This window comes from Cricetulus griseus, unplaced genomic scaffold, assembly GCF_003668045.3.
Source record: "Cricetulus griseus strain 17A/GY unplaced genomic scaffold, alternate assembly CriGri-PICRH-1.0 unplaced_scaffold_1, whole genome shotgun sequence".
Lineage (NCBI taxonomy): Eukaryota > Metazoa > Chordata > Mammalia > Rodentia > Cricetidae > Cricetulus > Cricetulus griseus.
Window position 1 is genome coordinate 5,185,009 of NW_023276808.1, and position 15,368 is coordinate 5,200,376.

General features: G+C 38.4%; 1 protein-coding gene across 1 annotated transcript in view; it reads right to left on the reverse strand.

The window, feature by feature from the left end:
• Positions 1–10,925: 10,925 nt before the first annotated feature.
• The window catches only part of LOC113837877 (zinc finger protein 239-like), a 19,451-nt gene continuing 15,008 nt past the window's right edge, over positions 10,926–15,368 (reverse strand). Inside the window, 1 exon segment of the mRNA XM_035453547.1 lies at positions 10,926–10,999. Within this exon segment, the coding sequence (XP_035309438.1) occupies positions 10,926–10,999 (74 nt within the window).

Consider the following 15,368-nt stretch of genomic DNA (forward strand, 5'->3'; position numbering starts at 1 on the left):
GATGGATTAATTACCTTATGTCTTCATCACTGTTCCAAATAGTATCAGGCTGGTATCATCCCACTAGTTTTCTATCCAAAACAGCATATTCAATTCTGAAACCATAGCACAACAAGCAGAAATGGACTCAGCAGACCTTATTCAAATGTTTGTACATACTTAATTCACACATACTTAACAGAAAGAAGAAAGGAAAAAAGTGGGATAAAAGAGGGAAACATATAGAATGTAATTTAAATAAATGTATAACAACAAATCTTTAATAAAAATAAGGTTAGAGAGTGAGCTTAACAATGAAGAACTCTGGTATTGTTGTATTGGAAAGACATTATATTACTAGAAATCATGGTTCCTCTCCATCTCCTGTAACTTCAGTTCCAAGAGAACTTATTCCCTCTTCTGGCTTCTGTTGGTACTGCACACATCCAAATGTCAGAAAGCACATATACATGAAATAAACTTTAAAAATGAAATTATTTCTGGTCCTTCATAGAAGCAGATGTGGCCTTCCTCTGAGCCATCATGCTCAGAGGAAATGAATCCTTATTCTGAGAGAATAATACCTCAGAATAGCTATACATTTAAGTGTGCATAAATGTTTTTTTGTATTTGAGCTCTATGTGCTTTTATGTGTGAGGATTGTGGCACTGACATATCTTTTAAATGTATCTTTTACAGCATAAAGCATAGTCTATTATAATACATTGTACTTTATGATATATTCATGTTTAGATCATAAGGCATAATCCTAAAGATAGTTTTGCTCTGTAAATCTCCATAAGCCAAAATGATTAGACTTTCAATCTTCTATCCCTATTTAAATTTTTCAATGCATGACCTCAGGCCAAAGCTAAAGGAGACTTAAGGATGACAGATGTTAGTATTCAGCTGTCTCTACTGGCTTGTCCTTAGGGTTCTGACAGGAACAGCTGCAGCCACTAAGAGGGCCACCTGTGTATTTTCACCATGGTCTCTATTAAAAGTGGCCTGCCCAAATCCCATCCTGCTCTCTGTTTCTCTCCCTCCTTGTGTCTGTTCCTCTCTCTCTCTCTCTCTCTCTCTCTCTCTCTCTCTCTCTCTATCTGTCTCTTTCTGCCCCTATTTCCTCTCTCCGACTGCTCCTGTACATGGAGACTGGTCTCTCCCCTCCCTTTCCCCCTTTTATGATCCCTTTTCCTAATTAAAAAAATCCTCTCTTTGAAACCTGTCACATGGCATCTTTATTTGAACACTGCTTTCCTTAAATTACAATAGCTTATGTGGAATGCAAAATGTTTGCCAAGCTGGCTCTTCTTTTAACTTTAATCATCAGTGGATACATGCTGTTAATGAAAAGATTTGTGCTTATTAAGCACATATTAAAAGCCATATTAATTATAGATGAGTAGTACCTGCAGCCTTGTAGAAAATGTTTCTCAAACAAACTTTCTTGTGTTGGATCAGGTAGCCTTCATCCCACTTCATTTCCCCTCTCCCAGGACAATGGCCTTATCCTTATGATTAAGCCAAAAACATCTGTGATTAAAAATTCAACCACCATTGAGTTTTCAAATTACAAATTTGAGTCATGTAGTCAACTCTGCATTTCAATATCAGGAAAAAGATTTAGGTGTGGAGCATAGCTTCTACCTTCAGACCAGAGTAAGGGAAATAATTTATTATATATGTTGTATTGTGAAACAGGGCAGACAAACAACTGCTTGGGTGACCATTATGAAGTAGAAATTGATTGTGACAGAATAACTGATTTTGTAATTTCCCAGAAGGTATTGATATACATAATGTGAGTGAATGTGGGCCAGATTTTGGTATATAATTTTGGAACGTTAGCTTCAGCCAGTGAAAATTGAATTTCCAACAAGGAAGCTCTCCTATGTAAATATATTCAGTATTGCTTTTCATGGTTATATCCATCAGCCTTAGCTGTGTGTGTTGTGTCACAGATCTTAGCAGATAGCATTGCACATAGTGGCATGGTAAAATAATATATTATTCATGCCATTTCCTCTACCAGGGTATTGTTTTCTCCTTTTTTGGGGTGGGGGCATTTGAGACAGGGTTTCTCTGTAGCTTTGCAGACTGTCCTGGAACTCACCCTATGGGCCAGGTTGGCCTCAAACTCACAGACATCCATCTATCTCACACTCCTCAATGCTAAGATTAAAGTTGTGCACCAGGAGCGCCTGTCTGTTTTCTCCTTCTTAAAGAATATGCATAGAATTGTGGTTTTAAATTATATTTATCTTTTTAAAAAGAATTATTTCCTATTGCTTCCAGGTCATTAGGAATATATTTTCTTATGACCAGGAATGGAAGAGATTTTACTAATATACATATTTCCCACACTAGAGCCCTGTCAACCCCTAGGTTTGAAGGACAGAGCTGTGATGACCTGTGTTGCCTCAGTCATCTGATCTCTCCTCGTGTAGTAGGGTAGTATTCTCCTCTAATGCATCTATAATGAGCCATGTGGGTTACTGTAAGCTATGCTGTGGTGAGTGAGATTGCTGAACTGTCAGATCTTCTGGGAATTGAATGGATCATGAGACAGCCTGGTTCTGTGTGTCCATATGTTCACCTGGGCAGTGACCCTTCTCCTGTAATCCTCTCTTGAGTGTGCATTCACTAGGGTCAGGGATGTTTTGTAGGTCTGGCTATGGGAGATGTGGTATTTATAATATCACTGTGTTGTATGTAAACACAGGCATTGCTTTTGTTGTGTACTGCGAAGTCAGATTAGAAAACAGAAGGCCTGGTTTGTAGAAATTCTCAAAGATTCATTCCACATTGAGTTTTGTGTGGTCAGTTCTACAGATAGATTAAAAGATGGTAGAAATAAGGAAATGAAGGCCATCCTCCAGAAATACTTAATTAGAAGACTTTTAACTTCCCTCTACCACCAGGCACAATGTCTTCATTAAGAGAATTAATTTTTGGTGAACTAAAGGCATTTATGAGTTGCAGAGATTCTTTGGCTGTTCATGGTATTGGGCAGCTGCATTGGCAGATTCCACATCTTGTGCTATAATCCAGTAATAATAATAATAATAATAATAATAATAATAATAATAATAGCAACAAAAACAATAATCTTTTCCCCCCATTCTTTCACAAATACTGTATACATTCTTTATTGTATATTTTTGTTAAGTACAAAAGTTATATTATGTGTACCCTATTTTTTAATCCTATTGATAATTCTAAGTTTTTCAACAGGGCACATATGTTTGAAATCAGCTTTCCTATTATAATTTCTTGGGAATTTTATATCTGGAATTTCCAGAGTTGGAATTTATTTTGTAAATGTGCCCAACACCATTTTGTTTTTGTTGTTGAAATCAGATCATTTAATTCTGTTGTTTTTAAAAGTACTAAAGGGCAAAAGAAACTATTCTATGTAATTATTGTTTAGCAAACTACAGTATATGTAATTATTGTTTAGCAAACTACAGTAAGTATGTGTAACTGAAACTGATTTGAGATAACGTAGAAAGAAATAGAAAGAGAACAACAGTATTATATATAGACATGGAATACATTGTTAAGTTCTCGTAAAAGATATCCTACTAAAAGTATAATTTGATTGAGAAAGAATCAGAGTGAGAGTAAAACTTCCTCCAGAAGATAACAATGAATATGAATGTGACATGGGATTTTGGAGTGGCATGCAAAATAATCTCTGATAGCTCTAGTTTGGGATTTTCCAGCATATATCAACTCTATTTCGTTAAAGCCTTGTTGCATTGTAATAGTTGATATAAACTTGCACATATTTAATGTATAAATTCTGATTTACTTGGACATATTACTGGCATCCAATCAATCCCATTACTACGAACAAGATTAACCTATGTTCTCCTGACAGTCCCTTTCTACCCATATGTTCATGTGTGTCTAAAGTATACCAAGTTTTCATAAATTGACAGAATTTCAATGGATCCCAGAAATATTCTCAATATATTTCTTGTACATTTAAACTTAGTATTAAGAAATATCAGAATTCTCATGCTCATGGCAATTATGCTCATAGGGACTTAAGTATGAAAATAAACTATGTGTTTACTTGTTGAGGAAAAGTTTGGGAACTCAAAATGACATAGTGATATATTATTACTCCTCTTATGTGTATCTGTTTCTTTTCATTATAGACTTTTCAAGTGTTCTGTTAAGTCATAAGAATGGGATCCCTCCAAGTTTTTCATGGAGGCCCTTAGTGCTGTAAACTTTCCTCTTAGCAAAGTTTTCATTGTGTCCCATAATTTTGTGTATGCCGTGAACCATTTTCATTGAATTTTATAAAGTCTTTAACTGTGTATGTATATGTGCGAGGGGGATTCATGTTTATGTGTATGTTGTGTGTGTGTATTTGTGTCCATGTATGAAAGAGAGGTGTTATGTAATTTGTGAGTGTAAGTACATTGTGTAATCCATATGTAGTGGCCAATGGGCCACTTTCAGGCCTTGGTTCTCTCTACCATTCATTCACAGGAACAAGCTTATTGTACTTTTACAGCAACTGTCTTTGACCTGATGAGTTACAAATATATGTAAATGAACTTCATATAATAATGGCAGACACCTAAAGTCAATGCAATTGTATTGTCCTGTTTGGTGGCTTTTTAAACATACAAGAAGCAAGTTGGGTTTAATATTGAACCTGCTTAGGTCAACTTCAATGATGGGGGCATTTTAGTTTTGAAAGTAATTTTATCAAAGGCAACGGTTGCTACAATTACCAAAATTCACAATATCCACTGGTATAAATATTTACTTACATCAGTTTGAAATGTCTCTACTGCTAAATATTACAGAAAAGCATTTCCCAGAGCATGAAGTTTTCAACTTAAGATGCATACAACTTATAGTACCACTCATTAGTGTAGGCAGTTGATTAGGAAAACCTTAAACATTAAAAAAAAAACAACTGTGTGTCTGTGTGTGTTTCAAGAAAAGGGTTTCTCTGTGGCTTTGCAAGTTGTCCTGAAACTATATCTTGTAGACCAGGCTGCTTTCGAACTCACAGATATCCTCCTGCCTCTATCTTACTTTTTTAAGGTTTATTTTTTATGCATACACTGTTCTGCCTGAACTTATGCCTACAGGCTTGAAGGGGGCACTGGATCTCACTATGGATGATTGTGAGACAACATGTGGTTGTTGGGAATTAAACTCAGGGTCTCTGGAAGAGCAATCAGAGCTTTTAAACTCTGAGACATTTCACAAACCCATAAGTTCAGTTCCTTAAAATGAAGGGACCAGCTTCCATTTTGGCAGTCATAAGGGCTGAACACGTGCTCTATGACCTTGTCTTATTCACTAGAAAGTCAGATGCCTGCCTCGTGACAAGGAACCAATAAGAAGTTAGCTGGTGGTGCTTGTGTTATGACCCTGGGTGTGCTTTACCGACAAGCACACAGCAATGCATATCAACCCTGGGAGGGCCTATGGGCTACAACAACCAGTTGGCCAATCAACTGAGGGCAAGCCCTCCAAGGCTGGAGGCACACCAATGGTGAGCCTGTGTATACCCCTAGACACTCCCCTTATGCTGCCCTATAAGAACTCTTGGGAGGCCCTAGGAGCTGTCTTTTCTAGCCATCCACCAATGCAGATGGGTGAAAGACCCGAGCTAACATGGGGTTAGCTCGTTAAATTACAATAAAGCCTCCTGAAGTTTGCATCAAGCTCTCGAATCTGCCTGGTGATTGGGGTGACCGAGAACGTGGCCTGGGACCCTGGATACCTGAGTTTTCTGGGGAGGTCTAACAACACAACTTCTTGATTGCCTGGTCTGTGGACACAAGAAATGTCCAGTCAGAACTTTTATTGATTATCTAAATTAATTACCTCACTACTCACATTTTAAAACAACTACTGTCACACCAGAAAATTATTTGCCCCCTTTCTTGCTCATGTCTTTATCTGTGGTGACTACACCTGCTTTAAACTTGGTGAGTGAACTCAACTCTTACACAGGTGCCTCTTCATTTGTAAATGAATCATAAAACCTGGAGAAGTTGGAGGATACTCATTCACTGACCATTTTTCCTTCCTTCAGACCAGTCAAGGCTCAGCCAAGAAAGGACTGGCTGAACTGTTTTTCCTGCAATGAGTAGCAGATACAGGATTAGGTGTTTAAAGAAATTCCAAAGTATGTAATATGAACCAAGCCTGACCAATAGGAGACATTGGCCTATCCCAGTGGTTCTCAACTTTTCCAATGCTGTGACCTTTTAATACGGTTCCTCATGATGTGATGACTCCAAACTCTAAAATCATTTTCATTGCAATGTCTGTTGAGGGCCAAAAATTATTCTATTAGAAAGTTTCTTGGGTCCAAACCTCCGGCTCCATTGTCTTGCAGATGCCAGCTGAATTACTGCTGAATGTCTTAGCCTCAGTGGAGAATGTGTCCTAGTTTATATCACAACAGTCCTAAGCCTGCAATAGGCCTACACCTGGCTGAGAAGTCTGTCTATGTGCCTAGAGACAGTATGTAGACCTACAGATGTGATTGAAGTGTTACTAGAGAGGAGATAGGAAAGGGACTTGGGCAGTCATTTTGAGTGTTGGAAAGTGGCTTAGGAGGATGAAGGAATAAACCAGAGACTCCAATTGTCAGATGAACTGAGAGGCCCTCCATATACAAGAAGATGCTTGTGTGCCTGGTCTTTATTGCCATGGAATATCTAGGAGTTACCAAGTCCATGCTCCTCTACTAAGGGATGGACCTGTGGCTATTCCCAGTTGGCTCCAATCACGTCACTAAGGACATCAGTCCAGAAGAGATAGCTTCAGTAGCATGGGACTGATACAAGCATGGCAATGGCAAATATCATAACTATAGTTTTGATACTGTTATGAATTATAATAAAATATCTTTGTTCTCTCATGGTCTGAGTCCAGTCATGTGGTAGTTTCATTCATTTGATTCCCCAAAAGGAAACCCAGACACTCAAAGTTGAGTATCACTCCTCTACATGAAGGGACCAGATCCATAATTTCAGCAGCCGTAACAGCCTAACATGTGCTTGCCTGACCTTGCTTTGGTCACTAGGAGGTCAGATGACTGCCTTGTGACAAGGAACCAATCCGAAGATAGCTGGTAGTGCTATGTTTGCAGCTCTGGGTGTGCTTTACAGACAAGTGCACAGAAATGACTTGCAGAGCATAGCAACCGACCTGGGAGGGCCTATGGGCCATAACAACCAGTTGACCAATCAACAGGGGACAAGTTCTCCAAGCCTGGAGGCACAATAATCCTGAGCCTGTACATACCCATAGACACTCCCCTTATGCTGCCCTATAAGATCTCTGGTCCCATGGCTTCTCTGCACCTTTCTCCATCCATCCGCCATAGTGGGTGGATGAAAGGCCGTAACTAACATGGCGTTAGCTCATTAAACAACTGCAATAAAGCCCCGTGCTGTTTGTATCAAGTTTTCACCTCTGCCTGGTGATTGGGGTCACTGTGGTCCTGGGCAGTGATCCTGGGGGCCTGAGCCATCAGGGTCTTTCATAAACTGATAAAAATAAATAGCACTGGAAAAAATTTGATTGGAATTTTTAAGCTCATGAAAATTGATAAAAAGAAAGAAAAAGCAGGAAATCATTTAATGATAATGGACTTAAAGTCCAGTGATACCAATAATTGATAGCTTAGACTGATGAAAATATGTAGAAGAACACTTAGCTATAATGAATTAAAATGGAGTAGACACCACGTTATTAGAGAGAATGCCAGTAATAAGACACTGTATGACTTTAACCTACATATATTATTAGACCCTGAGGAACCTGTCTCAACAACAAAAAAAAAGTAAAAACACCAAAAAAACCCAAAAACTTTTAGCCTCTGAGTACTTTAAGCAAACACATGGAGTTGCACTCATTCACTGGTTTGCCAAACTACTGAGCTGACTTAACTGTGTAAAACAGGATTTCATACATCTGCCTTTGGAGAGATTTCTAATTGGAAATTGAATACTTAGTAGTTTTAGCATCCGCCATAAAATTTACACCCATCAATTTTGTATTTTTTCATTCACATGGAAACAATTAATGCCAGCAGGGAAACTGTAGATAAAGTCTTTTACCATGCCCATCGTTCCTTCTTAATAATGCAAACCCCTGCATCTCACTGCCTTCACTTTCAGACTGTGATCTTGCGGCCAACTCATTTTGCCCCCTGAAGTGTACACTGATGGGGGAAATACTTCTGTGTATGTTTATAAATAAAGTACTTGCTTGGCCAATGAGACAGCAGGTTAGGCTGGACTAAGAGTCAAAGAGTATTCTGGGAAATGTAGTAGAGAAGTGGCAAGCCAGGCAGTAGATGACATAGCAAGGAGACTCGTATTTAAGAAGAGGAAAAAGGAAGTGTCGGTCTCTTTTCCCCTCGGCTCCTGCTCCAGCGGCACGATATGATTCACCAACGAGGGACGCCAATAAGGTGTCCAATAAGTCTTATAAAACATATAGATGTATGATAATTGAGACTGAGCTAACAAATGAGAATCCTAGTCATTGGCCAAGCAGCTTTGAACCTAATACACGACTCTGTATATTTATTTATGCCTAACTTGGGTGGGCAGCTGGCATAAAGCACACACATGGCGATGGGGCTCATGTGGCTTTTGGCAGAAATATTTATTGTAACAGTACACAGTGCACTGTTTTCAACTCTTCTTGTCTGAAGGAAAAAACATGCTTCAAACATAATTCTTTTCCTGTTCTGCAATGGACAATCCAATATGTGAGTCAAACTAATACTTTTAAGACTGTGTATTGCTGCAGATTTTTAATCCAATATTTAGGGTGGTTTATTAGGATAACAATGATTCAAGTCAACTCAATCAATATAGGAGACCTTGACACAAAACTGCTTTGCAAAAGACTGGAGATGAAGGTCTTCTGGTAACAAAATACCTTAATTGCACACCAGGACTTAATGTTGGTTGTGTGCTTTGAGCAGCATTTAGAGGCCTGCTGTTTAATGAAGGAATAGTCATTTCTGCTGGTTTTAAATCAGGGTTGTCTCCTTTGTTATTGGAATATAACTGGTTAAACCTGATGAAGAAATATTTACATATAGTCATACTGAATTCTAACAGTCATGGTTAGCATACTACTTGTCTTTGGAGTATTTGGGATACAGTCCTCCATTACCTAAATTCTATTTTCTGACTTAACGTCTCCTAAGAACTGGTAAACCTGTATGATATCCATTCTACTGCTATCATGTCTACAATTCCATATCACAGTTTAGCAGTGGAGTGCTCCCTCTACACAGGAAATATTGTTTACAAATTCCACATAATTAAATCCAAGTGTAGTCAAAACACAAATACTAAAAGATCAAAGTTCAGAACTTCTGGAAAATAATAAAGCAACCAGGGCTCTCTGAGTTTGGCAAATCTGTGTTTCATAGCAACATAACAAGCACTAAGGGTGCCTGCATTAAACAGAGATGTCATCAAGGATATTTCGAAGCACAGTCCCAATCCCATTGCTCTGCACAGGTGTAGTCTGCAAAGTGAACATGCTCAGAGTCTACTAGCGGACCCAGAGAATTGCAAAGACCATGCAGGACCCTTAGGATCACATAAAAATGAAGTGGGGCATACAGGAAGATTAGGCCCATGCAGGATAATGAATGACTAGGCAGGAACATGGCAAACTCTGCCTCTGGCCACTTACTCCCACCCAGCCATGGGAAGAAACTCCACACTGGTTCCCATGTTTCACTGGACACTTCTCCCAGTCTGTGGATATTAGCCACAAGCTCACCATGTTGTGGCTTTTCAGCTCCTCTACGCTTAGCTCCCTGTAGCTGCACACACAGCACAGCACAAAAGAACACCAGAACAGTTTTTGTGCAAATTAAATCCTGAAGATGGTGGCAGGAAGGAACCAGCATAACTTCTGACTGGCAGATAACCTGGAGGGCTATTGCCTAAATAATCCTGAGTGACAAGTGTTTCTCTCATAGTCTTCCACTGTGCTGTAAGACACAAAACAATGGTTCTTGAACCCGCCTTGCAACTCAGACCAAGACCTTTTCTACATCAGCAAGATGATCATATCAATAGAATTTGAATCTGGTGGAACAGCAGACCCTGCTATCTTCCTGATCTCCATAGGCACTTCCTCTTCTTTGTTCTGAACACAAAGTAGCTAGCAAAATTTTACAGCCCTCTACACTATGTCCAATAGAGTGAATTTCTGTCACAGAGGTGAAAGAGTAGCCAAAATATTAAAAACTAAAGAGAAATTTTAGGAAAAATCGGTGAGTTTTGTTCTGTGGGTTCACAGTGGGGTTAGGTGAATTGAACTTAATTTTCATGTAGTTGCAATAGGGACTCCAGAGAACCAGGAAAGAGAATAAGGAACCAGATCACAAACAAGTTAAAGGGACTTTCTCACAACAGAAAGCTAGATGATGGCTCCATTGCTTTAGGAGTTATATTCCTGAAATTCAGAGCCAACTTTTGACAAATGAATAGCAATACAGAGTAGTCCTCATGGGTACCCGAAAGGTTAGAGAATAATGGAACAAGGGAATGTGTTTAGAAGCACTATTGTTAGCCAACACAACTTCCTCATTGGGGAGTTGAAAAAAAAAACACAACTCATGGTTCTCAACAGGCCTGGTAGAATGAATCAGTACACATATGTGGAAATGGATTTGTTAGAATGGGTAAGGAGCTTGTTACAAGTCAGGCAAAGGCTTGGCAAAAGGAAGATTAAGACAGAAGCTTCCATCCAGGCAGCAAAGTACCGGCTGAAGAAAGACTAAAGGAAAGAGAGTATAGAACCACTCCTCAACTACTGAAGATAAGAATGAGAATGTGTGGCAAGGTGTGTTTAGTAAGATTTGCAAGCTATTTAAGGGGCCAAATCAGAACTGTGAACTTTAGAGTGAATCACGACTCGATGTCCTGGGGCTCTCCTCCGATAACCTGAAACAACCAGTCCATTAAGCTGAGAGCTGCCTGGTCTGAAACCCAATATCAGGATTTCGGGCAATCAGAAGACTGGACCACCTGAATTCAGTCCCAAGCTCAAATCTGTTGCTGTGAGAGGAGACATACCCCCTGCTATAGCCTAGTGTCTATGGTTCTTAGGATTGTTCGCTTATGTTTGTCTATTGCTTTGATATAAGTATGAAGTTAAAACTCATATATTCAAAACCAACTTGATGAGTCTGTCATTCCTCCTGGGGTAAAACCTGGTAAGGGCTCTAGAGAGAAACAGAATGTCTTAGGTGTTGGTCTTGATAGTCAAAAATGGTGGAATTCCAGTAATAATTTAAAGAATCCAGGAATTGTTCTATTCATGAGGTAGAATATCTCACCTGGTCTTCAATACAAAACAAAATCTCAAGGACATGGCTCTAATTCTGAAAAAGGAATGAAATTGTTAGGCAGGGCTATGGCAAACAAGAAAAGAGCTACTTCATTCCTCAATATCCTTTATATATGTAGGCTGCCCCCAGATTAAAAATGGATCTTAATTTTTGTTTGTTTTTTTTCTTTTTTTGGTATTTTAAAGACAGGTGTTTTCTGTGAAGCAATGGAACTAATTTTTTGAACCACACTGTCCTGAACCTCGGAAAATCCAAATTCTTCTGCCTCTTGAGTGCTGGGTTAGAGGTGTGCAGCAGCCATCAAGCAGATGAAGGTGGATATCACTTCAAGTGTTCCAGGTTAAATATGAGTCTTTACATTCAAATCTTATTGAAAAGTCCCACGCAGGTGTACCCAACTCTTTGAGTTTTACTTAAACCAGGAAGTAGTCAGTTTGGCTACCAAGAATAGCCATCAGAACAACCTAGGCAGAAGAATTAAGCAAGATTTCTTCTACCTGAAGGAGGTAGGGCGAATCTGGGAGTTATTTCTAAAACAACACTTTCCCTAAGCAAAATGAAGCTTGTGGATATTAATTGGGGAGTGTAGATACATTCATTAGGTATTCTCCCTATTCCTAAGCAGGCTCAGATAAAAAATCCATTTCTAAGCATGATTACAAAAGACATTTAGGGACATTTTTACTTCAAAGTCATTCAGAAAGATATAAATTATAAAAATTATGTAAAGAAATACCTTTGGCAAGTTCATCTTATACCAGAAGTTCTTCCCAGAAAATCAGGTAAAAAAAAAAAAAACACAGTGAAAATACACTGCTATGTTGCATACGCTACCTCTCAAACTTGATGTTCCCATCTAAAAGATAACTGCAACAATGGCACAAATATCACAGTCATAAACGATACTGACCACAAATACAGAAAGCTTCAAGGAAATCCAACTTAATGACACTGTTTACTCTTCTCTTGATGAATGGTTATGATAATACAATTAACCTCAGAATAAAGCTGCTTTTGGCAGCTGGCTAGGCAGATTGCCATAGCTGCTTCCATGCAAGACCAAGGGAAAACATTTTAACTACGTCTGGTTGCTGTGTTGCTCATGGCTATAATATAGCTTTGGAGAATCCCATTTTTTATTGTTTCTAACTTTAAAAAATAGTTATATGGGTGTTTGTCCTTCACGTATTTGTACAGAGTATTTACAAAGGCCAGAGTAAGGCAGGAAATGCTGGGGACAGAAGATGCAGCAAATAGTTAGCTAACTTCTCATTTCTGGAAATGGAACCTCGCTACTCTGTAACAACGCCAGGTGCCATTAATTGCTGAGCCATTTCTATAGCACCTATTATAACTTAAAATTTATTTCTATAAGTTGATTATTGGAAGATACTTTATCAGTTTCCTCTTTTATCTCTTCAATCGCTCCCTTTCCAATCCCATCACAAATTTATATGTTTTAAGTAAGTGTGGCTATGTCTGCTGAAATACATGAATACAATTGGCTGTATCCAATTTTGTTGGTTTACATACATTGATAATTGGCTGACCATGTTTTATTGAATAAAAACTTAAGGCACTCATCACTGCATAAGACTCATTCTCTCAAATGGAGAATTCTAATTTTTAAACAATATCGGTTGTATGAGCCTGACTAGGCTGCCTTGGTCAATAAACATAATCAAGAAGTCAAAAGTTAGGTTGGAAAATAACTTAGTAGTCAAGAGCACTGAAGATTCTTTCAGAGTATCCAAGTTTCCATTCCCAGTACATACAGAAGCTTACCACTACCTGTAACTCCAGTATCAGAGGTTCTCACACCATCTACTGGCCTCCTTGGCCACAATAAGAAGGGAAGACTTAGAACATGAGAATTATATTTTAAGATTTGTAGACACCACAATATGAACACAGGCTAGAAGAACATTGTAAGATTTACATCCTGCAGCACATAGTCTTCAGAGAGCTACATAAAATACATACAAAGACAAAGACACATAGGCACTCACACACACACACACACACACACACACACACACACACACATACACACACACCTGAAATGAGAAATCCTCCTGAATTTGTGTATTCAATGTGTTGGAAAATTAAGTGTGGAACAATGGGCACATAGGAAATCTGGTTCATTTGTCAACCTTTGATATGTTTCAAATCTCTCAGCCATAATCTGCAAATATTTCTGAGAGGGTAAAATCATGTACTTCTAAAAAGATTATCACATTTGTCTTCCCTGTATCTATATGGGTGGAATGAGAGAAGCAACTCCAAATCGTTTTGTTCTGACCTCCACAGATGTGCTGTTTTCCTTATGCCCACAATCACAGAAATATAAACACATAAACATCAGACAAACAAACATACACATACACACCAAACACACACACACACACACACACACACACACACACACACACACACACACACACGGGGTATGTAGGAGTAATAAATAAGGATTTAACCAATCTAAACACAAAAAATTCTGCTTAATATTGAAAACTGGTCTCAGTTACTAGAAACACAGGAAAACTCTCTTTTCAGAGAAGAGATGTTAGGAGCCTTGTACACTTTTAGGATTCTTTCTTTTGACTTCTTATTTTGGTGGGGGTTTTGAGCCAGTGATTCTCTGTGGTTTTGGTTTTTTTACCAAAAAATCTGTAGCCCTACTATATACAGATGATGCATTCATGGAGAAAGAAATAAGAGAAACATCCCTTTACATTTGCCACAAACAACATAAAATATCTTGGAGTAACACTAACCAAAAAAGGGAAAGTCCTGTACAGTAAGAATTTTGAGTCTCTAAAGGAAGAAATCAAATAAGATAACAGAAATTGGAAGGATCTTAGGTTGGATCAACATAGTAAAAATGGCAATTTTGCCAAAAGCAATCTACACATTCAATGCAATCCCCACAAAATCCCAGCAAAAGTCTTCACACATCTTGATAGAACAATGCTCAACTTTATATGGAAAACCAAAAGACCCAGGATAGCCAAAGCAACACTGTACAATAAAGAACTTCTGGAGGCATCACCATGCCTGGTTTCAAACTCTATTACAGAGCTATAGTTTTGAAAATAGCTTGGTATTGGCATAAAAATTGACAGGTAGACCAATGGGATTGAGTTGAAAATCCTGATATTAACCCACACACCTACAAATACCTGATTTTTGACAAATAATCTAAATTTATATGATGGAATAAAGGAAGCATCTTCAACCAATGGTTCTGGCATAACTGGATGCTGGCAAGTAGAAGACTGCAGATAGATCCATGTCTGTCACCATGCATAAAGCATACGTCCAAATGGATCAAATACCTCAACATTAATCTAGCCACAGTGAACCTATTAGAAGACAAATTGGCAAATATCCTTGAACAAATTAGTACAGGAGACCACTTTCTGAACACTACACCAGTAGCACAGACATTGAGATCAACAATTAATAAATGGGACCTCCTGAAAATGAGAAGCTTCTGTAAGGCAAAGGAGACAGTCTGCAAGACAAAATGGCAGCCCACAGACTGGGAAAAGATATTCACCAACCCCATATCTGACAGAGGACTGATTTCCAAAATATAGAAGGAACTCAAGAAGCTAGTCTCCAAAACACCAAGCAATCCAAATAAAAACTGGGGTACAGAACTAAATAGACAGTTCTCAATAGAGGAATCTAAAATGGCTGAAAGACACAAATAAAGTGTTCAACATCCTTAGCCATCAGGGAAATGAATATCAAAACAACTCTGAGATAGCATCTTACTCCTGTAAGAATGGCTAAAATCAAAAATACCAATGACAGTTTATGCTGGAGAGGATGCAGAGAAAGAGGAACACTCTTCCACTGCTGGTGGGAGTGCAAACTTATACAGTCACTTTGTAAATCAGTATGGAGACTCCACAAGAAAATGGGAATCAGTCTACCAAAAAAATCCAGCAATTCCACTATTAGGCATATACCGAAAAGAAGCACATTCAAT